At 50.6% G+C, this 27,805-nt stretch overlaps 1 protein-coding gene across 1 annotated transcript in view; it reads left to right on the top strand.

Annotated features, from left to right (window-relative positions):
• Positions 1–27,805, top strand: part of PAX5 (paired box 5) — a 191,577-nt gene that overhangs the window by 39,472 nt on the left and 124,300 nt on the right. The window contains exon 6 of the mRNA XM_049626509.1: positions 24,403–24,578. Coding sequence (XP_049482466.1) covers positions 24,403–24,578 — 176 coding nt within the window. The remainder of the gene's footprint in view (positions 1–24,402; positions 24,579–27,805) is intronic.

Below are 27,805 nucleotides of genomic sequence, written 5' to 3'. Positions count from 1 at the left end.
TGGCTGTGTCATCATTGGCACTCTGAGAAGTGTCAGAGACTTTCTTGGTAAAGCAGAGGACCTGAAGCCAGGTGGCCAGTTGGAAGGGCTCCTTGGGCCTTTCCCTAGTGCCTAGGGCCTGTCCCTTGGGTGTGTGTGGGGGGTCGAGTTTCAGTTCCTCCTGGCCCCCGGGTCCCTGAGTTTCACTTTGATTCAGTGAGTGAAAGCCTGTGTGAGAGCCAGCACCACTGAATACCCCCTCCACCCCTCCCTGCCCCTGTTTTCACGCTTGCTTTGCCCACACCTTCCCCTCTCACCCCCCAGCTCCCCTTCCCATGGTCTGTGGTCTGGTGTTCTGGAGAACCCTAGGGAATGTAAAGGATAGGGTGACAGAGTGTGAGGGATCTCAGTTCAGGGAGCTGGTTCTGAGGTCAGCCAGAACAAGAGTTCTGGGGTCAGCTGAGGGGACAGCTTAAGGGATAGAGTCTCCACAGTGGACGGGCTCCCACTGGCTTTCTTCCCCGATCTGTGTCTGCTGCCCTGTGGGGCAGAAAATCCCACAGTCCCTTCTCTCTGGCTTTGGAATATGGTTAAACCTTGGCCACAGTCTGAGGCTCGGGGCTTCACAGGGCTCCAAACTACTAGAGGCTTATAAGGCAGGTGCAGGAGCCCGGAAGGAGGGGGATAGGACCTCTGGGCCCCTTTCCTGACTCTGTGGCTAACTTACTGGTGACCTTGGAGGGAATCCCTTCCTCTCTCTAGGCCTATTTCCTCATCTATGATATGGGATCAAGGGATTCCTAAGGTTTTTTTTTGTGGCACCAAGATTCTGAGCTTCTCCTAGTCCCATCTCAAATACTGTTGCAGTATTTTAGAACAATGGTCCTCCAATTTTTGGTCTTGGGACCCCTTTAAATGCTTAAAAATTATCAAGGACCCCAAGAAGGTTTTTAGTTTAAAACATAAAAGTTTAAATACTTACTTACTAATTCATAAAAAATAATAGGGGTGCCTGGGTGGCTCAGTCGGTTAAGCATCCAACTTCAGCTCAGGTTATAATCTCACAGCTTGTGAGTTTGAGCCCCGCTTCTGGAGCCTGCTTCGGATTCTGTGTCTCCCTCTCTCTCTGCCCCTCCCCTGCTTGTGCTCTGTCTCTCTCTCTCTCTCTCAAAAATAAACATTAAAAAATTAAAGAAAATAGTAATAAACAAGTAACATAAGTAATGTGTTTGAAATAAGAAAGAATCATATTTTCCATACCAAAAAATTTAGTCAGAGTGGCATTGCTTTATGATTTTGCAAATCTCTTTAGTGTCTGGCTTAATAGAAGACAGCTGGATTCTCAGATCTGCTTCCTTATCCAAGCTGCTGTGATACCACACATCCTAGTGCCTTTGGAAAACTCCACTGTGTACTTGTGAGAGGGTGAGAGTCAATGAGGCCAATAAAATCTTGGATTTATTATGAAAATAGTTTTGGCCTCACAGGACCCCCTGAAAAGGTCTTGGGGTCCCTCAAGGGGTCCCTGGACTATACTTTGAGAATCTCTGCTTCAGGCTACTGGGGACTCTGAGCTTGCTTACTTATCGCTTATACAGAGAGGGAAAGCAGTTAAATAGTTTTTACTAAAAGGAAAGGTACCATCAGTTCCCCCTATTTTTAGCTCCTGAAGGCAGGGGGAGCCATGGAAGGTCTTTGAGCTGGGGTGGGGGGGGGAGTAACAAGACATGCTGGGCTTTGGAAATCCTCCTGTAGCACATTGGGTATGCAGTGCTTACTCCTCTCCCAAGTGTGAGCTCCCACAGAAAGGCGCAGCTACTGAGGTTTCTTTCATTGCCAGCAGAATGTCTGTAGGGCTTGAGGTCTGACCTCCCTCCAGCAGGCTTTCTTCAGGGTAAAAAGCAGCCACCCAGTGCTCCCTATGAGACTGGAGAGCGGGCATTCTGAGACCCAACCACGTCTCCCCAACCCAGCTCAGCTCTGCACTAGCTGGCAGATCCCTGAGATCTCACGCTGGGCATAGTTTTGGTGGGAAAAAAAAAAAAAAACCCAGGTAATAATATTGAATAGGAATGAAAAAAAAATGAAATAAAGTAGTAGGTTTGGTATTTATCTGAACTCCTGCTATTTGAGGAAAAGTAGGTCTGAAAGGCAATTGAGACGGGAGATTTCTGTTCTGATTCCATAGGTGCTTCTAGATGTTTCTGGAATGCCAGTGGTTGGGCACTGGTGTGTGTGCATCTATGTGCATGTGCGTGTGTGTGTGTGTGTACAGTTTCACTTTGGAATGTCCAGTTTTCCTCTTCATTGGTACAAGCTTATTACTTGTACTAGTCTTTCCTTGGACTAATGGACTAAAATGGAGGAGAAGGAGGTGTCCTAAGGTAATTTGAGAAGAACTGAGAGACCAGGGCTTAAAGGTGTTAGAGAAGATGCATATGAGAAAGAGATTGCTTGTAGTGTAATGAACTGAGCTATGTATGAGGGGAAACAAAACCATGGCCCCTGGAGAAACTCAAGGAGGAGGATGAAAAGCGACAAGAAGGTCAGGCACTTCCCTGTACTAGCCACCAGGTGGCACCATTGACCCAAGACAGCTTAGTTGCTGTCCAGGGTTGGGGACAAGAGGGGTAACAGGGCAGTGTGTAATGGCCATGTGGGAGTTTGTAATTCAGTGGGGGGTGGCGGTGGCCAGGTAGGCTGACTGTTTCCTAGAGACTTCTTTCAAAGCGTTTAGTCAGGGCAGGCAGAGGCTGGACCATCCTTGTTGCAGATCAGTCTGGTCTTTCCTCAACTCCATGGTGCAGATGTCTAGATATAAACCTTTCTGAGAGTTAAGTCTTTGGTTCTATTCTAAGCCTTTACTGGTTGTGTGGCCTTGGGCAAGTCATTTCTCTCTTTTTTTTCTTCCTTCCTTCCTTCCTTCCTCGCTCACTAGCCCCCCCCCCCCCCCCCCCCCCCCCCTCTCTCTCTCCTCTTCTTTCTTTGTTCCACACCCAGCATGGTGCCCAGTGCAGGGCTTGAACTCATGACCCTGAGATCAAGACCTGAGCTGAGATCAAGATTCAGACACTTTAACTGACTGAGCCACCCAGGCCAAGTCACTTCTTTCTGAGTCTTGTTTTCTGCATGTCAAAATGTGGAGATTTGAACAGGCAGTTTTAGTGGTCTTTTGGGCTCTGACATTCTGTGGTATGCCTGAGGGAACACGGGAGGGAGATGGAGTTAAATTCAGGATCATTCAGCTGTATTACCTTGGGCAGGTCCCTTCCCATCTGTGGGGATTATAGTAACATCTCCCTCAGACTTTTTGGATAAAGTAGCAGCCTCAAAAAGACTTTGCAATCTTTTTTGGTCCTGTAGGACAAAGAGGATTGCTATTTATTATTTCCCCTGGAATTGAAGTTGGCCAGAGGCAAATCCTTACAGTGTAGAAAGTTTGTGCCTCTGCCTGTGACCACCAATAAAGGCCTTATGGCAGGTGCTGCTCAAGGTCACTGTTTTTCTTGAATCTCCTCATTTTTCTCCATCTCCACTGCTACTGCCTCAGTCCAAGCACTCTCTCATTTGAACTATTGCTTATAGCTTCCTAGTGGGTCCCTACCTCCAATGTCCCTGACTTCTCCAAACAGTCCACTTTCCACAGAGCAGCCCCAGATGCACTTCTGAAATAGTTCTGATCAGTGACTCACCTAAAGGGCTTTTGCTCTTCAGCTCTGCCTGTTGTTCTCAGAAGCCCAGCAGACTTAAAAAGGCTGCAAGGCCCTCCGTGATCAGGCTCCTGCCCATCTCAGGAGCCTCATCTCTCTCCACCCTCCTTTTTTCATGCTTATTCCAGCCACACCAAACCTCTTTCCATGTCTTGTTCTTTCCTGCTTGCAGCCTAAGCTTTCTGTGCATGGGTTGTAGGATCAGGCAGTGGGGGCTCTGATGCTGACTCCACCAATGCCTACGCATGTGACTTTGGGCAAGTTATTTGACCTGAGCCTCAGCCTGAGTTTCCCCATATATAGAATGAGGGCACAAATTATGCCTATGATTGGGCTGTTATGTGGATCGTATGAGGTAATGCGTGTAAAGTGCCTCTGTGTGTGATACATGCTCAATAAAGGATGCCTCTTATTATGGTGCTGTTCTCCCTGCCTGGGAAATTGTCCCTTCTTGCCCGCCATTTACCCAGGTGACATCCCAAATCTTTAGGATCCAGCATAAATATCACTTCCTAAGCGAGGGCTTCCTTGGTGCTCACTCTTGCCGGCTCCCCTGGCCCCACCCTCAGCACACAGAACCTGCCTGTTGATAAAAATACCACATTGGTCATTGTCTGCCCTGTGAGACTGTGTCTGCAGTGCTCATCGCTGTTGCCCTAGTACCCAGCATAGGGACTGGTTCATAGTAGCAAATATGTACTGAATAGGGACTCTGGATGACATAGAAGCCTGGAGCCCATCTGGTCGGTGGATGCTGGCGGCTGTGTAGAACCCAGAGCCTTGCACATCAAACATCCACCCATTCTTGCCTGACCCCAAAGCCTCTGTCCTCCAGCCGCTGCTGTCTGGCCCCATAGAAAGGATCTCATGGCAACGATTCCAGAAGGGAAGGGAGCTCCTTGGTCTAAATACACGTATACGCGTGTACAGATGCGCTTGCACACACATATGTGCATGCTGGTGCCTTCAGCCCCTATCCTGCCTGCCACACCTGAGCATATGTTCCAGTGTATGGCCCCAAATCTCAACTACAACGCGGCACAACTCTAACGGGTAGCACTTACTGTTTACTGTATGCATTTTAAATTATTAATGCATTTAATACTCACCACCACGGCACCAGGTAGGTACTCCTATCATCCCTGTTTTATAGAGATTCAAAGAGATTGGGGAAGTTGTCCAAGGTCACATAGCCCCAACATTCAACAGTGGCAGTGTTGGGACTGGCACCTAGGTGGTCGCCATCCTGATCTTCCTCTCATATGGTGTCGCAAAGGATGGCATCAGTGGGAACTCCCCCAGCTCTCAATTCCACCTTCCCCGCCCCGCCCGCTGCCCCGTCCGTTTCTGCCATCCTGTCCTCCTGCCAGTCTGAGCACAGGGGGCGACCTTGGCTCAGAGCCTGCTTTATTAATTAGGTGCCCCATTTCGGAGGTTTCCCCCAGCACCGCTGTGCACACTTTCTTGTCACACCTTCAAGTTGGTCAGTTTCAAGCGCAATAATTGGCTGATCACACATAGGCTTTAAACCACAGCTGGGTAGTGCAGCGGGTGGACTAGAGTTTGGACCCAGCCCTTCCGGGTACCAGCTGTGTGAGCTTGGACAAGGGTCTTCTCTGAGTTTCAGTTTCCTCGCCTGTCAAAGGGGATAATAATTTTGGCTTTTCCTGGCAATTAAAAAATGTTACTTGTGATATTTCACTAGGCACTGGCATGTGGCAAGTTTCAAAATAGCTATTATTATTTCTATCATCGAAGCAGAGTTGTTACCCTGAATTCAGATTCCTTGATGACCTTGTTGACAGTTTTCTAAATTCCCAGCTTTTTTGTGTTCCCATTCTTTCTTTTTTTTTTTTAAATAATTATTTTATTTATATTGCTAGGATTAATGATAGGACCATTCAGGCAAGGGGTCCAAAGAAAAAGGAAGACATACCCACCAGAATTTACACTGGCAGAACTTTAGCTCTGTATTCCAAAAGGCTAATAATTCGAGTTGTGGATGAGGACAGCTTGCAGAGGCAGGATGAGACTGACATGGGGTGGAGAAGCCTGGGTTCCTGACCCCAGTTCAGCCACTGTCTTGCTGTGTGATCTCGATCAGGTCCCTCCCCTCTGGGTCCTCAGTTGAGCCCAGACAAACCTTCCAACTCCGGATCCTTCCTTTTCCCTCCTCCCCCCCTCTCCACTGCCCCCCTCCCTGCTCCTCATCTTCTCTCTCTTCCGTTTCCTTTCTGTCTGAGACACAACGCCATCCAGCACTCTTGAATGGTACTTTTGTTCTGCTAACATCTCTTTTCTGAAAAGGATGATTGGTCAGGTTTGTATCTTTTAAATGCTGGCACGTTTTATCAGTTAAGAACCTGCAAACCTCTCTCCCAAGACATAGCCTTAAGGAGTAGACAAGCTGCAAAGGTGGGGAGGGCGTTTATGGGAGACAATGGAGTAACAATAACAAAATCTCTTTGGGGGCCTCATGTATGGTCCCTACAGAAAATGCCTTCTTTCCTGAGAGCCCCCTTTCCTGCTCTTGCCATGACCTTAAGCGTTTTCCAGCTTGACTCCAGTTATGACTTTTGTCCCCCCTTAGCTCCCTGCAGAATGGGAGAGGGGGCAAGAACAGAGCCCACACTTGGGTGGCCCTCACCTCAAGGCCTCTTTGAGGTAGGGCGTGGAGCACTGGACTTGGAGGGACAGGGTTTAAGTGCTGCTTTGAGTGCTGGTGATCTTGGGCAAGCCATTCTGGGCCTCAGTTTTCTTCTTGGCAAAAGAGAACAGAATGCCTTCCTCAAGGTCTTGTGCAGACTCGGTGAGAAGCAATGCGTGAGAAAGTACTTTGTAAACTGTAAAGCTCTATGTAGGTATGAGATGGTTCCTATAATTCAGTTCATGAGCCTGTTCCCAGACTGAACAATTCCTTAACTCCGCCAGAGGTCAGTTTTCCCATCTGTAAAGTGGGGTCTGTAGTACCTAGGTCATACAATTACTGTGAGAATTCCGTAAAGAGTGCAAAACACCTGGCACAGTTCTTGGCAGTGGCAGGTGCCCAGGTCTAGGTCAGCGCCCTGTTCCTTTCCCTTTCTCATTTTTCCACAGCCCTTCCCCGTGAGCACAGCGCACAATAATTATGCTACATGCTTCCAAAATCTGGCTGCCAAATCTTCTAGCGGCGGTTCCTTGGCCGGGAGAGCTTAGACAACTTCCCTAACCTGCGCCTCCATTCTCGTCCCTGTAAAAAAAGCATCATAGTAATATCTGCTTCAAAGGGTTGTTGACAAGATTAGATGGTGCCCATACACGACTCGACCCAGGGTCGGCGCCAGGTGAATGTTAGTGATTCCGCCGGACCTTGCGCCCTCCGCACAGCCAGACGCGGGACCCCGGCTGCGGTCTCCTTCGAGCCCCCAAGGCAGGTGGAAGAGAGCCAGGCCTGAGCGGAGCGGGAAGGGGTTTATTCAAGGTCGCACCAGGATTCCTGCGCCAGGAGCTTTGAGGAATTTCCAGAGATTCCGTCGTGCCGCCTTGCGACAGAGAGGCCAGACCGCCCTCCTGGTCCGGTCCCCCTCGGCCCGGAACGGAGGGTACACTTCTCCCGGGAGGGCATCGGGATTTTCCTCCGCGGTGTGGAAGGAGAAATAAATTCAACCGCAGATTCAGGCCGTGGCGCAAAAAGAAGGGAGCGCGCGGCGCCCTCGGGAAGGAGGCGGCCCGCCGCCCTGCTCCTCCAAGCATTTGCAATTTAATTGACATTTGGCGGCAGGAAGCCAATCAGTATAAGTCAATTGACGTTCGGCGATAAAACTACCCGGCGGCCGGGCGCTCCCCCCGCCGGCGGCCTCGGCTGGGCCGCGGGGCACAGCGTGGCGGCCCCGGCAGGTAACGGCGCTGGCGCGTGTCTCGGCCCGCGAGGGGGCGGCGAGCGGCCCGCTGATTGCCGCGCAGCCCACGGCGGCCGGGAGAGGCCCGTAATGAATGACTTTATTTGCCGGGGCCCTGCTGAGAACAATTGAGTTTGTTATGGTAACAACGGATGCCAGCTTTCCGGGCCCCGGGGAGCGCGGGCGCGGCGGCAGCCGCGAGCTGGGCAGCGGAGCAGATGATGCGCGCGGAGGCGAGGGGCGCCGGCGGCGGGGACCCGGCCCAGCGAGTGTCAGGAACCCGGGGACGCTGCGTACCCCCGAGCCTGGGGAGGAGAGGCCGCGCTGCCGGGCCGCCTGGGACCGAGGTGGATGATGCACACCGCTCTCCCCTTGGACCACAGTGCAGACCTGGGATGGCAAGACGCTTGCTTGTCCTACCGGCCAGCCTTCCTGGGTGTCCCCGCGGCCCCTTCTTCCCTCGGCCCCTGGGGCCTAGGGGCTTCTGGTCTGACGGAGTGAGGCTTTGACATCAACTTTTTGTCTCTTGCACGAGTGGAAAGTAGAAAAAAAGCAGAAAGGCATTCCTGCTTCGTTCCAGTGCGGTGGCTTGACAAATTCAGGGCCGGATTTCCACCCAACATGTGTGGGCATTGCCTCTATACCCACCGCCCTGGAGAGATGGTTTTCTCTCCACCTCTATCCCCAGTCTGCATCCCCGGGCTTTGTGGCATGGCACCTCCCACAGGAAGCCCTCCTTGCTCTTACAGAGAAGACTCAGTCGGGCGGCTGCCCCTGAGCCTCTGCAGCCTTCTACTATCTCCCCCTTCAGACCATGAATTCTAAGGACAGGAGCCACCTTCCATTTCTCCTCAGCACCCACCATGGAGCCTGGCACAGAGCACAGATGTGGAAGGAGTGGATAAGAGACTGGACCTCTCTCTTTCTTGTAATCTCTTTCTTTCCCCCTGGTTAGAGACACCAGAGTTCCTTCTCTCCTTTTTTTTTTTTTTTTTTCCTTTTCCAGTTCTTTTTTCAGACATGCTATCGTTAATTCACTCAACAAATATGTACGGAGAGCCAACCATGTGTTAGGTACCCTGGTACTAACGGGTCACTGCCCTTGGGGAGCTTACTGGTCAGCGAGAGAGGATAATGCATGTCCTTGTGATCAGTACACCAGGAACCTACTGTGTGCTGCATAATGGCCAGAATTCCGAGTCAGCTAAGCTTGATGAAGGCTTGCTGAGGGCTTTTCCCTCTGTCATTGCATTCAGTGATCCCTAGTGCCACCCTGTGACAATCACTCTTATTCACAGATGTACAGACTGGTGCTTAGAGTGTTTAAGAAGGAGCCCGATGCTGTGGAAGGAGTCTGGCTTGGGAATCCAGCACTAGTTTGCCATATGAGCGATGTCCATGTTCCTCCCCTCTGTGCCCTAGTATCCCCATCTGTAAAATGGGGGAGTTGCCACTGATCATCTGTGAGGGCCAGCTGAGGATGAGTGTGAGCCAGGAAGGACACAGGTCTCTGTCCCCAGCCCCCAGCCCCCTGGTCTTGCAGTGTGACCAGTGGAGGAGCAAATGTTCTTTTTCTCTCAACCTTATGAGGCTGGCAGTGAGACTGAAGCACTCACTATGTGGCAGGCACTGTGCTCTCAGCAGCCTTGAGAAGTGCAGGTGCTATTACTGTTTTCCTTTTGCAGATGGAAAAAATGAGAGATGAAATAACCAGCCCAGGGTCACAAGGCTAGCGTGTTGCAGGGCTGGGATTCAGACCCAGGCAGTCTTGTTTCAGAGCCTGTGCACTTACCTGCTCTGCCTGTGGCAGGGGGAGCACAAGGGCCTCCTCCCCCACTCCCCTACTCTTTCACCTCACCCTCACCCCGGCTTTGTCCCACCTCCCCAGCGCTCTCAACTCCAGGCCCATTTTGCATGTTTGCAGGACAGCAGGAGCACTGATTTCTCAAGGTGTCTTTTCTTCCCTTGGCCTTTTGCTCTTTCCTTTGTTAGAGACCCAGGCAGGAAGGAGAAGCTTCTGTGGAACCCTAGTCTCCTCTTGGCTCTGTTCTAGCTGGATTATTGTGTTTGGGAAATGGGTTTCTAAAAAGGATGGGGGGGTTCCAGGTGTTGGCTTTTAGGAGCAAGCTCTCACTGTTCATGTTGAGGAAGTACATTTATTTGAGAGTTAATTGTGGCACTCGTCTTCCTGTCTCTCGAAAGGTGTCTGGAGAACTCTTTCTTTCCCTAGATACGTCCCTTTTTCAGGAAGGCAGATTAGGAAGATAGTCCCTGCCATGGGATAGTCCTAACAGGCAGAACTGGAGGGGCCTTGGAAAGTATATGCAGTGAATACCCGTCAACTTGGCATCCCCTCTTTAAGACAAGTATTTGGGGGGCTCCTGGGTGACTCAGTTGGTTGGGTGTCCAACTTCGGCTCAGGTCATGATCTTGTGGTTTGTGGGTTCAAGCCCCACATCGGGCTCTGTGCTGACAGCTTGGAGCCTGTCTGTCTCCATCTCTCTCTACCCCACCCTGGCACACACTCTCTCTCTTTCTCGCAAAAATAAATGAACATTAAAAAAAACCTTAAACAAACAAAACAAATGTTTTGTAGTGCTTCCTTTGCTATGTGAAAATGAAATTTAGAAACAATATAAGCTACCTACCCACATAATTTTAAAAAATCAATTCAATGCCCCAATTGTGACAAAAGGGGGAAAGAAAAATAAAATCATAATAAAATGGTGTATTTCATTATGTAAATGCTCAGGCATGACTACGCCAGAAGACATAATAAAGTAGTCAGTTGCTTTGCACTTATGCAGAGAATCACCATGAATGCAGTGGCTACAAATATGGGCAGCTGTGTTTTTTGGCAATGCAAATTCTTCTGGTGGTGTTGCAGTCAGTAAACTGATTTTCTGAAACTATGAACATGTCTGGATACAATTCCAACCAAAACAAAGCATAACCTTTTCTCAATTTATGTGATGGTTGCATTCCCGGAAAAGTCAGTGTAAATTAAAACACAAGTTTGTGTCTATAAGTAAAACAGTTAGGTTCATGGCTCAGATATTTATAAAGAGAGTTTTGGGGCACGTGGCTGGCTCAGTAAGTGAAGCAGGCAGCTCTTGATCCTAGGGCTGTGAGTTTGAGCCCTGCACTGGGTGTAAAGACTACTTAAAAATAAAACCTTAAAAAAAAAAAGTTTTCACCAACCTGAATGTATGATGGGTCATTCCAAAGACATGTGGGCTCAGGGCAACTCTTCACTGTGCTGAACGGGGCTGGGTACCCCCCTGACTCTGCCCACTAAATGCCGTAATTCCTCCCTGGTAACAAAAACGCACAGATTACCCAAATTTCCTCTGATCTGATCATCTTTGTTGAGATCCACTGGAACAAACAGTTTGTCTCTGGGCTCCCTTCCTTTGGGAAGTTCTGTGACTCTGGTAAAAAACACTATCTGCATGTATTGTGCACCTGTTTTGTGCAAGACCTGGCATTTGGGAGACAGAAACATGAGCTGATTTCTATCCGGGCTGTGAAACATAAGCCCCTACTCCATGGGTGCCAAGCTCCCAGGAGCCCTCAGTCAGTGGCACAGCCTCCTCACATCGTATCTCTGCCGGGATATCCTCTGCCCCCTTCCTCATCCTCCCAAGCCCAAATCTTGGCTCAGATGCCACCTCCTCCCTCCAGGAAGCCTTCCCTGACCCCCCGTTTAGTACCAGATGACTTCTGTCTCTTGGCCTCCACCGCCTGCCCTTTGGGGTTCTCTTAGGGCACTTTCCCAGGCTGGTGTCATAGCTGCATCTCTAGGCTTTGTCTCCCTGCCGGAAGATGGCTCCCTTGAGGGCTGAGATTGGGTTCCCTTATTGGGCTAAGCTTGGACTCAGAGCACCAGAAAAGATGGTTGAATGCTTGAGCCAAGAGATGCAGCCTAGCCCGGTATCCCTCTCTGTACATATCTTGTCCTTTTAATTAAGCACATGGCTTCCTTCTCCTGTCCTCACTCCCTGTCCTCATCAGCTGACAGGAGATGCTTGCTGTGCCAACATTGCGATCTCATTTGGGATCTAGCCGCTTGCTCGCTCCGACCTAGTGCTTGGACTCGGCACAATTTATTGAGCCCATTGCACGGATGAACTGAGGAGGTCACACAGCTGGCAAGTGGCGTAGCCCGAGCTGGTGCCTGCACATTACCATCTGTGTCATTTAAACACTTCCAAGCCTGGGCCTCTCTCCTAGGGAGTCATTCATCTTTTTAAAGGCTCCTGACTCAGTGTTGGGCACTGTGGCCTCCATGGTGAACATGGCATGGTGGCCCCCTTTGACTTGCCTCAGGGGGTTCTGTCTCCCAGGCCCCAGGCCAGGCACGGAAGGCAGCATCGGATTTCCCGAGTGGGCCAGTGACCACCCTTTACCAACAGGTCATCAAGGAGCGGCTGTCTTCTTTGTACTTGTTTATTTTGTCACTTTCAGTGAAATGTCCACTTTTGTCCATTCATTTCACAAGTGTTTATATTGTGCCTGCTAAGTGCTCTAGGTACTGGGGACACAGCGATGAACAGGATAGACAAAAACCTCTGCCCTCATGAGTGACATCTTCTAATAAGAGAAAGAGAATAAGTAAATAAGGAAAATAAACAGCATGTTGCTAAGTGCTCTGGTGGATAATGAAGCTGGGTAAGGGGATAGAGAGTGAGGCGAGGAGGGGGTGGGGAGTACATGCTGGTTTCTGGAGGGTGGTCATAATGATGAAATGACATTTGAGGAGGGAGGAGTGAGCCAACATCTGGGGAGGAACTTTCTAGAGAGAGGGAAGGGCGGATGTGAAGATCCGAAGCAGGGGTGTGCTTGGCATAACTGAGGGACAGCAAGGAAGCCAGTGTGGCTAGAGCTGACCGAGTGGAGGAGAGTGGGAGGAGGGGAGACAGGAAGGCCAGGCTGAAGGGCAGGGCACCCAGATGCTGAAGGGCCTTGTAGGCCATGATCCACTGTGGATTTTGCTGGGAGTGAGATGGGGCATCAGTGGATGGCAGCCCAGTACGTCTAACGGGGAACTTCAGAGGTGTGTTTTGCCCCCTGCCACCAGTGAGTCGCTAAATTCGTCAGATTTTCGCTCCTGATCGTCTCCTGAGCCTGGCTCTGAACTGGGTAGTCATTCCCGTCGTCAGCTCTCTCCTGGGCTGGGACCATCGTCTGGCCCCGGAGCCTCTGTCACATCTCCCTCTGATGAGGTCTCTACACTGTGGCCAGATCAGACCATATGAACCCCTCCACCCCATAACCCTTCTGTGCCAGGCATGAATTTTAAGTATATTAATATGATCACACAAGGGCCCAACTATTTGGAAAACAGACTGGGGGGATCTGGGATGTGGGGTTTGGGGTTACTGGAAGGTGGACTGTCATCTGGTGGGTAAGAGAGGCAGTGTGCTGCAGGGAGAGGTCCAAAAGCCCTTTCCCCCACTCTCAGCGAGCCCCTAGTCTCAGCCCTCTCTCAGGCCTCAGCAATGGCTCCCCCCAGAGGCGCCTACTTTATTTATAGCTTCTCCCCAGCTCCCCGCGGGTAGAGGAAAAGTCCATTAGTGTGTTTGCCGACTCTGCCAGCTCTGAGCAGATGCAAGGCTTATTTGCAAACTGTCATTGCCCTGGCCTCCTCCAGAGACCCGCATGCTGGGCTCAGCCTTGTGGCTCCAAGAACCACCTCCCCCAGGCAGACAGCCGGGCAGAGCCCCTGTCCCCTGATTTCCCACAGCACAGAATCTTGGCTTGCAGTTGGGAAATTTAAATTAAATGCCGTGAAGGAACCATAACAGTACATTGGGCCATGTTGACAGTGGAGAATGAGGTTCTCTCTGTTGGTAGGAGCCCATTGGCTTGGCACAAATCAGAGAGGTGTCCGGAGAAAGTGCAGAGTCCTGAGCTGAGCCCCTGGGATCCAAGTTTGAGTTCCGGTTAGGCTGCTGAGTGTCTTAGTGACTTTGGACAACTGTTTACTGCCCTCTGGGCCTCAGTTTTGAAGCTGTACGTGAAGCTGCAGACAATCTTAGGATCCACCCTAAGCTCTAAAATTCTCGGACGTGTGATTTGAAGATGTTTCTTTCATCCAAGTAGTCGAAGACAGTGGTGTGCCCAGAATGTCTTGGCAATCCTGAAATTCCCGGAGGTTGGCAGAGGCACTCAGGAGCTGAGTCCCTAGGCCTCTTAGTCTCACCTGTCCTGATAACGCTGCTGTGTGACCTTGGGCAAACCACCTTCCCCCTCTGTGAGCCCATTTTCTCATCTGTAAAATGGGAATGATAATCACTTGCTCAACTCTTTCGGCTCTTGTGAGAGGCAGATAAACTGAGGAATGTGAAAGGTCGGCGAGAACATATGCTCGAGTGGCGGCTGTTACTATTGCTGTTGTGGTTACCATTTTTGGATGTGCCTTACCCGGTGTGGGCACACGCACTTTCCAGTATAACATAAGCACATGCCCCTTCTGAGTGCAGTTGACGGTGGTTCCATGCAGAATGCAGAGCCCTCTTAGAGTTTGTGCTTGCTCAGTTCCATGCCATCCTGAGTCCACCATCGACGTGCATGTGTTTGGTGGAAAAACACACCACAGATCCACACAAAAGCCTCTTGAGTTCTTTTCAACTGGGACAGGAGATGACACACATTGGCAGACAGAGGCTGATCTCTGTGTATCCAAGAGGAGTCGAGCCAGTCCGAGTATATCTAACAGGTCAAGCTCTGAAATGAAGAAGCAATAAGCCAGTGAAATGGTACTATCACCGAAACATGATTGATCAATTGAATTCTATCAGAGACAGTGGACAGTGAGATTAACTCAGGCCTGATAGGTTCAATGAGTTAAAGCATGATGTTCATTTCAGCTTCATTTCACCAGTCTTTGCTTGTGAAATTGGTCAATCAATAGAGGTTGAAGATCATATATATATATATATATATCGGGGACCATCTTATGGGGAATATAATCTCAGTAGTTGGCTCCTGGCTGGGGCTGCCTGCCTCGGGTAATGGAGACAGAACAGGGACTCCATCAGCCCCATCGAAATGGCCTGATATCTTCTCCAAATGAAAAGTATTTTTGGATCTCTGATGATTTATCTTTTTTTCCTCCCTCTCACTTTGATCTATGACAAAACCCGTACCCATCTTGGAGAAATATAGTGATTTCTCTTGAAAACATTTGTGCAATGATCAGATAGATACACTTCAAAATATGAACCTTCTTTTTAGTTATATTGTCCTTGGAAAAAAATAAAGACAGTAATTTAAAAACTCAAATGGGGGTAATGCAAAGATATCAGTGTAAATATGATTTTTAAACCCTTTTATTTATTTATTTCTGTGCCGCGGGGATGGGGGACAGACTGCTGTGTGTGTGAAAGCCAAAAAAGGGGACGCATGCACAAGGAGTCCTTCCAGGTATAATTAAAATGAAGCCTTTAGCATTCTTTAATCTCATCTAAAAGCACAACTCATAGAAACAAATCACCCTTTGCTGCTAGTAATATTTCATTCGCTTTGGAATATTTTCACCGTGGTGGTTAACATCTTCCCTAATTAGTGTGCCTATTTCTGTAAGGTGGAGGAATTAGGTACTACTGTGCAAGGTAATGGACTTGGACAGTATGGATTAGAGAAAACAGACTTGTCCTGTGGCAGTGCACTGGGTATTCCTTCCTGCCTATTCGTTGAGGTCATCTTGATTTAATTAAGCACAAAGAAATCCCATCTCTTCGTACCAACACCATGAGAGCTTCAATTATGTATTTGTGCTGTTTGTACATCACAGTATATATTAGGGTCTGGATAATGGATAGCAGCGCTGAGCAGCTAGACAGAGAGGAGAGAGCCTTGCACACTTTGCCCTCTTCCCCCTCCCCCAATTCCTGCATTCCAGTCCTACTGAATTATAGCCATTTCCCAAACACCGTGTTTTCTCGTGTTTCTGGGCCTTTGCATATGCTGTTCCCTCTAGTTGGAATGCACTTCCTTCCTCTCTCCACCCCTTTCTTTGGCTATCTCCTTCTTATTCTTTCTTAAGTCTTGGGCTCCATTTTTCCCACGTGGCTTTTTGGATCACCCTTGCCCTCAGTCTGGATTAAGTGGAGTGGTTTAGTATAGGCTTAGGAGCAGACTCTGGAGTTAGACTGCCTGGGTTTGGATCCCAGCTCTTCCATCTCTTAGCTGTGTGGCCATGGGCAAGTTACTTAACCTCCCCGCACCTCAGTTTCCTCATCTGTAAAATGGGAGGGGGAAATAGCAGACTTAACATTATTGGGTTGTTATGGGGACTAAGTGGGTAAGGTGCTTAGAATAGTGCCTGGCACGGAGCAAGCTCTGTATAAGGACTGCCAACCACCATTTGGCTCCCGGGGCTGTCTCCGCTTCTTTGGCTCCCAGCACTTACTACATTGGAATTATTCACTCGTGTACCTCGTCCACTCAAGGGCAGGGGGGTGACTTAAACCCCTCTCTAATTCAGGTGCCACACTCATGGCCAGACTGGGGACCGGCCTCACAGGATGTGTTGGTGCATGTTGCTCAGGAATGAATGGGTCCATGAGGCTTGGAACAGGAATCAGGAGTCTTGTGTTCCCAGGCTCAGCTCACTTTGGACTTGCCTTCTGGCCCTGGACAAATCCCTTTGCCATCCTGGAGTGTGGAATTGTCGGTCCCTTGGGGCCTTTCGCTCACTGACAGCCTATGACACATTGGGTAACACACGGTACAATCAGATTCACTCTGGTCGAACCCGAACGTATTTGGCAATTTTACAATTTTGCGTTTTCCTTCTTTGAGAAGAAAGATTGAGTGAAACTAATGGCTGAATAATGGTAGTTCCAATGGAATTTTCCTCCACGCCACTTTGATTTTTCTCAGTCTGCGGCCCCACTTTAAGATGGTATTTATACAATCACCCAGAACATCGATTTTGGTTTGGCGCTGCCACGGGATATTTCCAGCCCTGCCATCCTGGTCCCCAGCACAGGGCCTGGCTCATAGTAGATGCTCTAGAAATGTCCTCAGTTGAATCTTATTGTCTGTGCCAGGAATCCCATCCCCCTCATCTTCTCATTTTGTCTCCTCTCTTTATCTGGGGTCTGGCTCGGATGGCCCCTCCGGCAGGACCCCCTCCCTGTTGTTAGTCGTCTCTGGGTCACCCTCAGCATCCAGACACCCCCATGCAGAGTACAAGAATTAATGGCGTTGTGTTGTTGTTGCTGGGAGCTTAGAGCTCAGCTGAGTTTAAAATTTAAAAGTTTATGAACTGCCTCAGATCTTTCTTAGAAGTAGTTTAGAACATAAGGCCTTAGTTGTTTCACTCTTTCCTTCTCCGGATCACTGATGTCATGGAGGTCACTCCCGAAGGTTTTCTCCCGAGTTCTCTGATGACGCCAGAGACTGTCCTGCTGCTGAGTTCCCCAAGTCATTCAGGCCTGCATCCCCTCAAGTCTTCCTAGGTTATGCATTCAATCAACAAACCTTGATTAGCATCTCCTGTGCTTGAGGTGAGTCAGACATGGCCTCTGTCCTCAGAGAGCTCATACTCTTAGCAGGGAAGGAAAGAAAGAATAATCCTAGAAATGGCTTATGTTTTTTCAGCACTTACTGTGTACCAGGTACTATGCTAAGCATTTTACACGTACCCTCATCCCATTCTTTTGTCAACCCCAGGTCTCATTATTGTCCTATTTTACAGACGGCAAAATCGAGGATTCAAGAGATTGAAGTTTCTCAAATATCATAGGCTTGTAAGATACAGAGTGAGGATTTGCGTCTGGGCCTGAGTTTGGGGTGCCCAGGCTTCCCTGGTGTGTGAGCCACGTCCACCATAGTCCTGGCTTCACACTAAGACATGTTAATAGGTATGCAAGCATTTGCTGTGGCCTTGAACAAGATACTTCATATCTTTGCCAGCTGTGAAATGGGGACCAGCCTCACAGGATGTGTTGTAAGGAGCAAAATCCAGGCCAGAGTGGTGGCTTGTGCAGCTTGCTGAGGAGACCCAGAAGAAAGGGCAGGCAGTTCAGCCTTTGGATCTGGAGGCAGGCTTCAGAGAGGAGGTGGTTTTTAGGCTGAGCCTTGATGGGCAGGAGTGAAGGCCAGCCGGCGGAGGGAACGGAGCGAATGGTGGCATCGGGGAGTGCCGTGAAGGGACACTTGAGGAATGAGGCGTACCCTGCTGGGATGACATTGTGGAGTGACTGAGGGGTGCCTGTGGCTGCAGGGGCAGATCATGAAGGCCCTGAAGTCTTGGACTTTGTCTTGAGGAAGCCTCGGAAGGGTTTCCCTGGTGAAAGTGATGGTGACAGTGACTAACACTCTTTGGACATTAACTTTGCACCAGGCACCGTGCTAAGCACGTTCCTGGAGATTATCTCATTAATCCTTACCAAAGCCCCAGGGATTGTCCTGCAGACCTTTGTGACAGTTTGCAGATGAGGAAATGGAGGGCATTAGTTTTAGTGGCTGACCTGAAGGGTAAAGGGAAGTGGAAAGAACACAGCAGAGAAGAGACCTAGGTACACATCCCAGCTGAGCGACCCCACTTTAAGTGGGGTTACTCAACCTCTCTGTTACTCAACCTCTCTGAGCCTGATCCGCCAAGACCCAGCTCTGCCCCATCTTCACTGGGGGAGGCAGGCCTGGGAGCGTGGTGGGTGTCAGAATATCAGCGTGGGCCAGAGGCAACAGACTGGCTGGGTGTCACTACCACGGAACCCTGCAGGCCAGATGGGGAGAGGACTTTGGGCCCTGGGGTAAGGGTAGCGGGCATTGTAGTGCATACAGCAGTAATGGGATCTGGGACTTATTCTCACAAATTCAAAAAGATTAAGGGTAAGTGTGTCCTAGTGCAGAAGAGATTTCTTCCTCTCTCTGACTTCCTCCCAGAAGCTCCCAGCAGCCCCTTGCTCTTCACATGTCTGTTCCTAAACCAAGTATTGGCAAAGAGAATGGGATCCCCTGGCTAGGTGTGGGCAGTTGTTTAGGGGTGGAATGGATACTGCACGGGGATACCCTGAAAAGACTGTACAAAACAACCAAAATGGGAAAATAAGTTAATGGTTATTTAATACTATTTAGTAGACAAAATCTGGGTGGATTTTGGAGGAGAAAATGGTTAGAAATGACTGACTCAGCCTCTTTAGTTTGTTGATGGGGCCCCTGAGACCCAGGGAGGGCGAGAAACTTGCCTGGGCTCACACAGCAAGTAAGGGCAGAGCTGGGGCTAGAACCTAGGTCTGCTGGCTCTCAACCCTTTTCCCACTGGGCCCTGCCACTGCCCTGCCATGCAGAGGGGCAGCGGTGAGGACAGAGGAGGTTCACTAAGGGCTCTGGCTTTGTCTGGGTTTGTAGAGAAAGAGGACCCAAGAAAGGCTGAAAACTGACCCAAGGGCTCCAGCTTCCTTTCCTGGGGCTCCTAGGCCTTTGGCTACAGTTACATCCCAAAGGCCATGATACCAGAAGGGATTATGGAGATTCCTGTTTGTTTTTATTTATTTTTTCCTCCCAGTGAGCATCTGCAGACATAAAGTACATGATGATTTTTAAAGAAACAAACCAGAACCCTTCAAGAAAAATGCAAAACCTCTGAGTCTTCTGTGCTCTGAAGAAAACGCAATGGGTTTATGATCTTTTAAGACACACAAGAGACAGCTTTCTCTTGACAGATGGGAATCTGAGGCTATTTTGCTTCCTCCCCCTTTTCGTGACCAGACCCGATTGTGTAAAGCTTTTAGCTTCAAAGCCGGGTTGTGAATAACATTGGTTTAACCTGAAATTTAAAGCCAGCATTTCTCTGCTCCCCGAGACGGGGCTTCCTGCCCCTTGCTCCCCCGAAGCTAGCTTCCAGAATGTTAATTCTACGAGCCATGGTTGACTAAGCCCAGCACTGGGTCTATTACATATTATTTGATTTGGAGTAGAAAAAAAAGATTTAAAGATACCATGCCCCCTGTATACCTTTGTACTTTGCCCATGTCTATCCATATATTTAAGCATACCATTCACATTGCAAGTTCAGATTTTTCTCCCTGGAATAAAATCGGTCCGAGCATTTCTGTAGCTTGTCTCCAAGACCACATTCCCCAACGAAGTCAGACAGCATCTTTGCAGCACAGATGAGAAATGCTATGGAAACTTCCACTGGAGGCTTGGAGGTTCAGACCTGCCCTTGTGCCAGGGATGATTTTCGGATATTCATTTTTATAGCTGTCTCTTAGCATACAATTGGTTTGTTTGGCTCATACTCACTGTGTACCCACTACGTGTGGCTCCCAGAGGCAGGTCAGCTGTGTCCCTGGCCGGAGAATTATGCATCTTTTTGTCAGAGTATTTATCTTGGTTGACACGTGCGCCTTTTCTGGTCTGATTATTTTTCAATTAACATTTCCCTCCTCCACTGAACATAAGTCCATGAGGGCAGGGCCAGGGCGGCTTTTGCCCATCGTTGTATGCCGGCATTAGCACGGCACCTGCTCACTGAGGTTGGTTAAGAGAAGAATGAATGATCGAATGAATGAGGTCAGATAGAGAGGGATGCTGACATTTGCAGACCAGACCTGCGGAATGAGAGTGGTTGTCACAGGTATTCCTGACTTGTTCATTTATCCCATAAATACTCCCCATGGAGCAGACAGAGATGAATTAACTGGGGCTTCCCCTTGAGGCGGCTAATAGCGCAGTGTCAGAGTAAAGAGCCCAGGGGCCTTGACACCTGAGAAAAGGGAGAAAGTGGTCAGAGCCCAAAGAGTGGGAGATGAAGCAGCTGGGGCAGGAAGGAGGGCATCCTGGAGGAGGTGGCACGCATGCTCACAGGCTGTGTCTGTCCTAGTAACAGGGTACACATGTCAACGAGGAACGGTTTACCTTCCATAGGAGCATGGTGGGCGACCTGTGGGTGACAGCCTGACTCCAAGCATCATATTCAGATGCCCACAAGTGCAAATTTCACGTGGCCAGCCCCGAGTCTTTCCAAAAGATGAGTCTTGGGAGCAGGGCTTCGAAAGAACAGCCTGATCTAAAGGAACTAGCATTTCAGGTCCTGGGACTGAGAAGTGTGGAGGGTGATTGTTCCCTAGCCCCTCCTGTGGTCCCTGCACTGCTCCCCCAGCAGGACTCAGATCTTCCCCGTGGCCTTCTGTGGGGTCCGGGGCTGCTAGGCCATCCCCAGCCTGCCTCTCCATGGTCCCCTGGGGTCTCTTCCCCTCACCATCTCTCCCCCGGCCTTTCGATTCCTCATGTCTAAGCCTTTGTAGGCGGTCTCCTCTGCCTGGCATGCCCTCCCCACCCCCACCCTCTTTGCACTGCTGACCCTTGTCCTCTACTCTCACTTCAAGCATGACTTCCCCTTGGAAGACTTCTCTGGCTCCTCCCCATGCGATCACACCCCTTCCCCATTCATTATCCATAGTCCTATGCATATGTTTCTGGACCCTTTTTCTACTTGGCAGTAATCACAGTTTGTAGCCGTATATCTGTGGGAATACTTGGCTACAGTGGCTGCCCTTTCTAGTTTGGAAAGAGGGGCCTGTCTTAGTCATCACTGGATCCTCTGTTGTTTTTTCTAAACATCACTTGGTGCAGAGTAAATACTTCATCAATACTTGTTAAATGGGTGATTATATGTGTAGAAGTGTCCCCAGCCTCCCAAGGAAATGACAGACATTAGGCATCTGCACTAGGTGACAGGGTAGACCTACCTCGCCTCCCTTCCTAATGGAGAAAGCAGGGGTGCTGGAGGGGCAAGGACAGCAGCAGGGTCATAGGTCAGGGCACATGCCTGGAGAGGTGGTCTTTCCAGCTTGCCGTCTTCCACGAGGAGTGTCTGGGTCACCAGGACAGCCAGGACCCTCTCCCAGGCTTGGCCCATGGGTGCTATGGTTGACTTTTGGAAAGCCAGAGTGGGATGTAGTGAGTCTTCCTAGATGGGCAGGGCCCCGCCAGGCTGTCTGTGCCTGGAGTACCTGAGCTGTCCTCAGGGAGATAGGACTCCAAGGACCCCCAGTGCATATACCTGAGTTGGCCCTATGCCCTGAGCCTTTACTCTGTGCCGGGACCTACTCAGTGACCAGGTGGTGACCTTGCCCACAGGGGTCCTCAGCAGAGCCACCCTCAGCTCCCTTAGTGGGGGTGAAGTTCTGCCCTTCCAGAACTATGGGCTGTGCAAAGAACCCAGCCTATGAATCCCACGGGGGAGGGATCGAGCCTGTGGACATCTGTGGGAGGACAGCCTGGCTGGCACATCTAGTGGAGCAGACTGAATTGGTGGGGGGGTGGGGGGGAGAGGTGGACACTGTCCAACTGGGGGCAGAGCAAGACCTGGGTGGGAATTATCAGGAAGGAGCCTTCATGAGGAGTTTGGGGCCTGGCTGGCAGGATGGGGCTGGGGAGTATCAGTGAAGTTGGTGGGCAGAGAGACGTCTCTTACGATCAGATGTGGTTCCTCTCTGACAGGGAGAAACTTGACGGGAGCACTGGGGACCCAGGGCAAGATCATACTTGAGCAGGAGTGACTGGGGCCAGGATGACAGGCCATCGCAATAGCTGAGGAGGAGCATGATGAGCTGTCCTCGTGAGTGTGTGTGCATGTGTGTGCGTGTGTGCGTGCGCGCGCACGTACATGTATCTTTGATCCTTTGATAATAGGGTTATTTGGCAGATGCCAACCAATGGGAGAGCACAGACAGGGCTGTGAGCTCCCACATTCTGCTAGTCTTGCTGTCCTTGTAGGAATAGCCCCCATGGGGATGGGCCATGATGGAAAAAGGGACTCTGAGGATGATGTCCTATGGACAGGAACAGGGAGGGACCGGTCTTGTGGAAGACTAATGTCCCAGGTTGCCAGTGGAGGTGCCTCAACTCTAGGCTGGGGGACATCAGCCAGAGAGCCCAGCTTTCATCGTGGTCCATGTGTTGGGGTATGTGGTCATTCAGGCTGTAGCCTAGCCTGTGGTATCCTCTTGGGTCCAAATGGAGCTGGGATCTGTTTTCTCAAGGGGCCTTATGAGCTGCCTCTGAAGGCCCTTCCCGTAGAGGAAGGTGCTCTGAGCTGTCAGCCTCCATGGAGGACACTGGAAAGCCAGCATTCGTGTGAACACCCAAAGCTGGTGACTTCGCTCAAGTGTCAGACCCTGCATTGCATTTGCCCCCAGATAGGACAGTTAGGGAGACACCAGCTTTTGGCGCATCTCAGTGACACAGCCTCCTACTGCTTCAAGCTCCTTGGTTGGGCCTTCTTCCTCACACGAGTGGGGCTGTGACATGATGGATGAAGTCTGGGGCAGCATGTGCTGGCAGAGGGGGATGTAGGAGAGAATCAGGCAAGGCCTGTGTGAGGGCCAGTGAGAGATCTGACAAGCGCTGGTTTCCCTTGGGCTCCCCAGTGGCAAAGGCAGATGCCTCACCTCTGGGCCTGATGCCTCACCTCTGGTCAGCCCTGCATGAGCAACCGGGTCCTACAGGGCCCTGGGGGATGCACGGCCCTCAAGGCCATTTCCTTGCTTGAAACTTTTGCCCTCCTTGCTGTGTCTTTCACTTTGAGTGGTTCAAGCTCAAGGCTCACAAAAAATATTTCTTCCCGTTTTCTTTTTTATTGGTAATTCATAATATTTTCTTTGAAATGTAAGCATCGTCACCAGAGATGGTGACAGTGTGGAGAGCTAACAACATAGAACACATACAGAATTTAACCCTTGGTAATTCGTGTTTTTGAGTAAGTGGTACCTTTAAAGTTCTGCAGTAACACAAAACATAAAACAAAAAAAGCATTCCCCCCTTCACCTCTATCCACTTAGCTCCTACCTCCCGGAAAGGAATGGGTAAGTGCTCTAAATGTTTCTCATGGTGCCCAGAGTTCCTTTTGTATATGCATACACAAAATGCGTGGGAAGTCTTATTTTCTTCCTCTTATTTTTTACACAAAAGGTTATACGTTATACATGCTGTGCTGTACCTGGTTTATTTTTCATAGGACGGTGTATCCCGAAGATCTTTCTGTATCAGTTCACGGTGGGAGTCCTTGTTCGCTTTTGCAGCGGCTCACCGTGTGAGCACGCCATAACTTATTTAACCAGCCCCTGCAAATAAATTCATGTGTTGTTTCCAGTCTTTTGCAACTAGAACCTTGCACGCATATCACTTCCCGTACGTGTGAGTCTAGTGGTAAAAAAAAATTTCCAGAGGCGCAACTGTGTCATCGAAGGATATGTGCATTTGTGACTTTGATGGATTTTGTCAAGTTGCGTATCGTGGGTGTGAGACCGGTGGGCTCCCACCAGAATTGTACGAAAGTGGTGTCCTTCCCCACAGCCGTCCTGGCACGGTGCTTTATTGACGGGTCATGTGATGTGGTGGCAGATGTTCTGGGTTAAGGGCCTTGGCTCTGGGACAAAACGGGGTGGGGGAATCTTCATTATAGAAGAGGAAGTGGCACCTGGTACTTAAGCCTTCCGGTCAACCTGAGCTCTAATCTTCAGGTGAATGACTTTAATTCCTCGGGTCTCAATTTTCTCATCTGCAAAATGGGGAAAATAACGTTACCTACCTTGGGGTCGTTGTGAGTTTTAGGTGAGATGATGCGTGTAGAAAAGGCTTCACATGGTGCCTGGCAGGTGGCTACGGGAGGCTGGCTCTGCACTAACCAGCAGGGTAACCTTGACTGAGGGCCCCCTTGTCTGAGTCCCTGTCTGTTTCCTCTCTCGTGAGGGAAGGAGCTGGGCTTGTGGGTCTCTCAGGCTGTCTTCTCTCACCGGCTGACGTGACTTTCTTTAGCAACCTGTGTAACCTGCACCCCCCCCCCCCTTCCTCTCTCATGCTCATCAAAGGTATTCAGGAGTCTCCGGTGCCGAACGGCCACTCACTGCCAGGCAGAGACTTCCTCCGGAAGCAGATGCGGGGAGAACTGTTCACGCAGCAGCAGCTGGAGGTGCTGGACCGCGTGTTTGAGAGGCAGCACTACTCGGACATCTTCACCACCACAGAGCCCATCAAGCCCGAGCAGGTACGCCCCACGGCTCCCTGTGTGCCGTACCCCCCAGCCAGACGCAGACCTGGGGGGGGCCCTCCCGAAGGCGTTTGGCGGGGTGTGGGCGGGAATGCCGGGTTCTACTCAGAGGCGGGCTTCTCGTTGTTCTCGGCCCGACTTGGACGGTTGCAGCGTCCCCTAAGGTCAGGAGGACTTGTCTGGGGTTCTGGCAACTTCTTGCCCTGGTGCCTCTGTCTCCCTTGCCAGCCTGTGGGGTGGGGGGGTGGGGGCGGGGTGGGGCATGGTCACATGACTTGTCTGGCTGCTCTGCTTTTGCTGAATGGCGTCCTTTCCCCAGGCTCTCGGCACAGAGCTGGTGTCATGACCTTCTGGGCCACTGGAGGTGGTCTTGGGTCACCATCCTGCCAGTCAGGATAAAGATGGAAATACGGTCACAAAGCACGTTATAGTGGTGCCAGCGTGTACCCCACCATCAGCGCACGCGTCAGCTCGCCCTGGCAATGTTTTAGAGACCGAATCCAAGAGTCTGGAGATGGGGAAGTGTCTCACTGGACAAACTCCCAGCCGGGTCATTTGCAAGACAGGGAGAGAAGTAGAAGGATGACCCCTTGCTGACCGTGGACAGACAAGCAGTCACTGTCTTAGCTATGGGACCAGAAAGATCTGCCCAGTGAGAGGCTTCTGGGGCCTGGATAAGGTCCCTAAGTACCAGATGCAACTTGAGAGACTATTTCCTGACGCCCAGTCTAGGCTGGTTACCTGGCAGGCATAGGCGGCTCAGATATGTTCCCCGCCTGCCGAGAGCTCCCATCTGGTGGGCAAGTCAGAGACCTAGCTAGCTGATCCTGGTGCTGAGGACTGGCCTCGCTGAGCTTCCTTTACATACTAATTAGATGGGGCTTCTGAAGTTTTCCCATAGAGCCAGTCAAAACCCTATAGGCTGTGTGCACAAGCTCCCACGGAGGGGAAAGGGACCAGAGGGGATGTTGAGTAGGGAGGAGTGAGCAAAGCCTCCAGGGCGACCATCCTATGACAGTCTAGTTGTCTGAGCAGTTCTTGTGAGGGCTCTCACAGACCATCTAGCCACTTTGTTTTCATATGGAGAAACCGAGGCCCAGAGAGGCAGAGACTTGTCTGAAGGCCACACGGCAAGTCATGTATTCACTCAACAAACACCAAGGAGTATCACCTGTGTGCAAAGCATGGAGCCAGGCACTAGGTACTGTCAGTGAACAAGACAGGCTTGGACCTGCCCTCAGGGAACCTATAGATATGTGGAAGAATCCCATAAGTAAGAATAACCCCAAAGGTCATGGATTACAGATGTGCTAGGTGCTGAGGTTCTCTGAAAGAATAAAGCACAAGCTGAGCCAGCCTGGAGGCCACCATGGCTTCTGGGGGGAAATGCTTTTATGCTGAGCCCTGAGGGGCAGGGCAGGACAGGAGAAGGGACACGGGGTGGGGGGGAATGTGCCTGGCAGAGGCAACAACAAGGGCAGGGGCCTTGAGGTAAGAGGGGGCACAGCAAGGTGAGGAATGGAAAGAGGGCCAAGAGAGCCACTGTGCCTGGGCTTCAGGGCGTGGGGGCGTGGGAGTGTTGGGGAGATGGGCCAGGTCTCGTATGCTGTGGTCAAGATTTTGGTCTTTCTTCTACACGTAAAGTGTCCCCTGGGAGTGAGGTGGTCCTGTGGGCTGGACAGAGCTGATCCCACACATTTTAGACCTTGAGCTTTCAGGTAAAGAGTCTGTTTCCATCACAAACAGCCTCTCTCTCTGCTCAGAGCCCTTCTGAGAGGTGGCCAAAGCCACATTCCATCTGACACAGGAGGAGAAAGAAAAGGAGCCTTCCTTGGATGAAGCCTACCTTTCCCTCCAGAACTGGGGAGAAAATGTATCTTCTAACCATCGACAAGATCACATGATTTGAGAGACTAGCAGAGGGTACAGAGGCAAGCTTTCAACTCCCTCATTTTTTAGAGGCCCCGAGAGAGGACAGGGTTTGTCCAGGGTCACCCAGCAAGTGAGTGGAGAGGAGTGAGGGCCCAGGCCTCTACACTCAACCTGGTCTCTACTTCATGAAGCCTCCAGCACTTGTACTAAGTTTCTGTTTACTTAAGGCAGGCATTCAGTGTTAGAGACTGGATTTCCTTCGATTCTTAACGGAATTCAGAGTCTGCATCATTTTAGCTTCGAATGCCCAGGAAATCTGGGCAGAGACTGCAGGGCATCATAATTGGGAGGAGTCCAGAAGCCATCCGTGTATTTCCTCACTTGCTTAGACATTCATATGTTCACTTATCCGACATATTTCTTGCATGCTGCCTGTGAGGTTGGCACAGTGCCGGGCACCCAGGGGGACAGAGGGATGAGTCAAGCGTCAACTCTGTCTGCCCACACTCTCTCAGGGGCCATGTGACATGGATCCAGAACCTGCAAGGCAAGGGAGAAGGTTCTGCGGGCGCTGATGAATGGGGAAGTTGCCTCATTTGGGAGCATCGGAGGAGGAGTTACAGAGGAGGCAACATTGAGGGACAGGTCCTGATAGGCCCCTGTAGAGATGCAGCCTGGTGGGGAGGAGACCGAGTTACAAACTCTGCAAGGGCCCTGTTCCTAACGTTCTTGCTGTGCAGTGTCCTTCAGAATGGCGCGGACACGACCGCGGGCCTGTGTCTGTGTGGGCTCTGAGGCGGGGCCTGCGGGCGAGCGTGTGGCGGGATAATGACTGACTCAGTGCTTTCTGGTTAATCTGCTTCACCTCCCCGTAATGTGCCGTAATGAGGAGAGATGGAAGGTGAGGCCACGGGGCTGCCAGGCACACACACAGGCACTGGACTATGAATGACGTACCCTCGCTCCCGGTTCCCAGTCACTGGACAAATGACAGCCAAAGCAAGGGGCCACAGACCGGGAAAGAGTGCGTGTCAAGGGTACAAGTTGCCGTACAAGGTTGACACGCAAGGGTATGAACCCCCTCGTGCCCACTCTCTGCTTTGCCTTGTGAGCCCCAGAGCAGCATGGCACGGTGGTGGCACCGAGAAGGGGGCCTGGAGCTCCGGCAGCCGAGGGTGGCGTGTCTTCTATATGTGAGCAGACCTGTGTCTCCATGGCCTAGTGGCCTTGGTGGGGTCTTGCTCTCAGTTTCACTGAGCAGCCTATGGGGAAGAAAGAGCTTCATCTGGCTTTGGGGTTGAGGGAGTTCGACTTGAGTCCTGGCTCCACCCTGTTGGGCAGGTGGCTTTTTC

This window comes from Panthera uncia, chromosome D4, assembly GCF_023721935.1.
Source record: "Panthera uncia isolate 11264 chromosome D4, Puncia_PCG_1.0, whole genome shotgun sequence".
Taxonomy (NCBI): Eukaryota; Metazoa; Chordata; class Mammalia; order Carnivora; family Felidae; genus Panthera; species Panthera uncia.
This window is presented reverse-complemented; position numbering and strand designations above follow the sequence as displayed.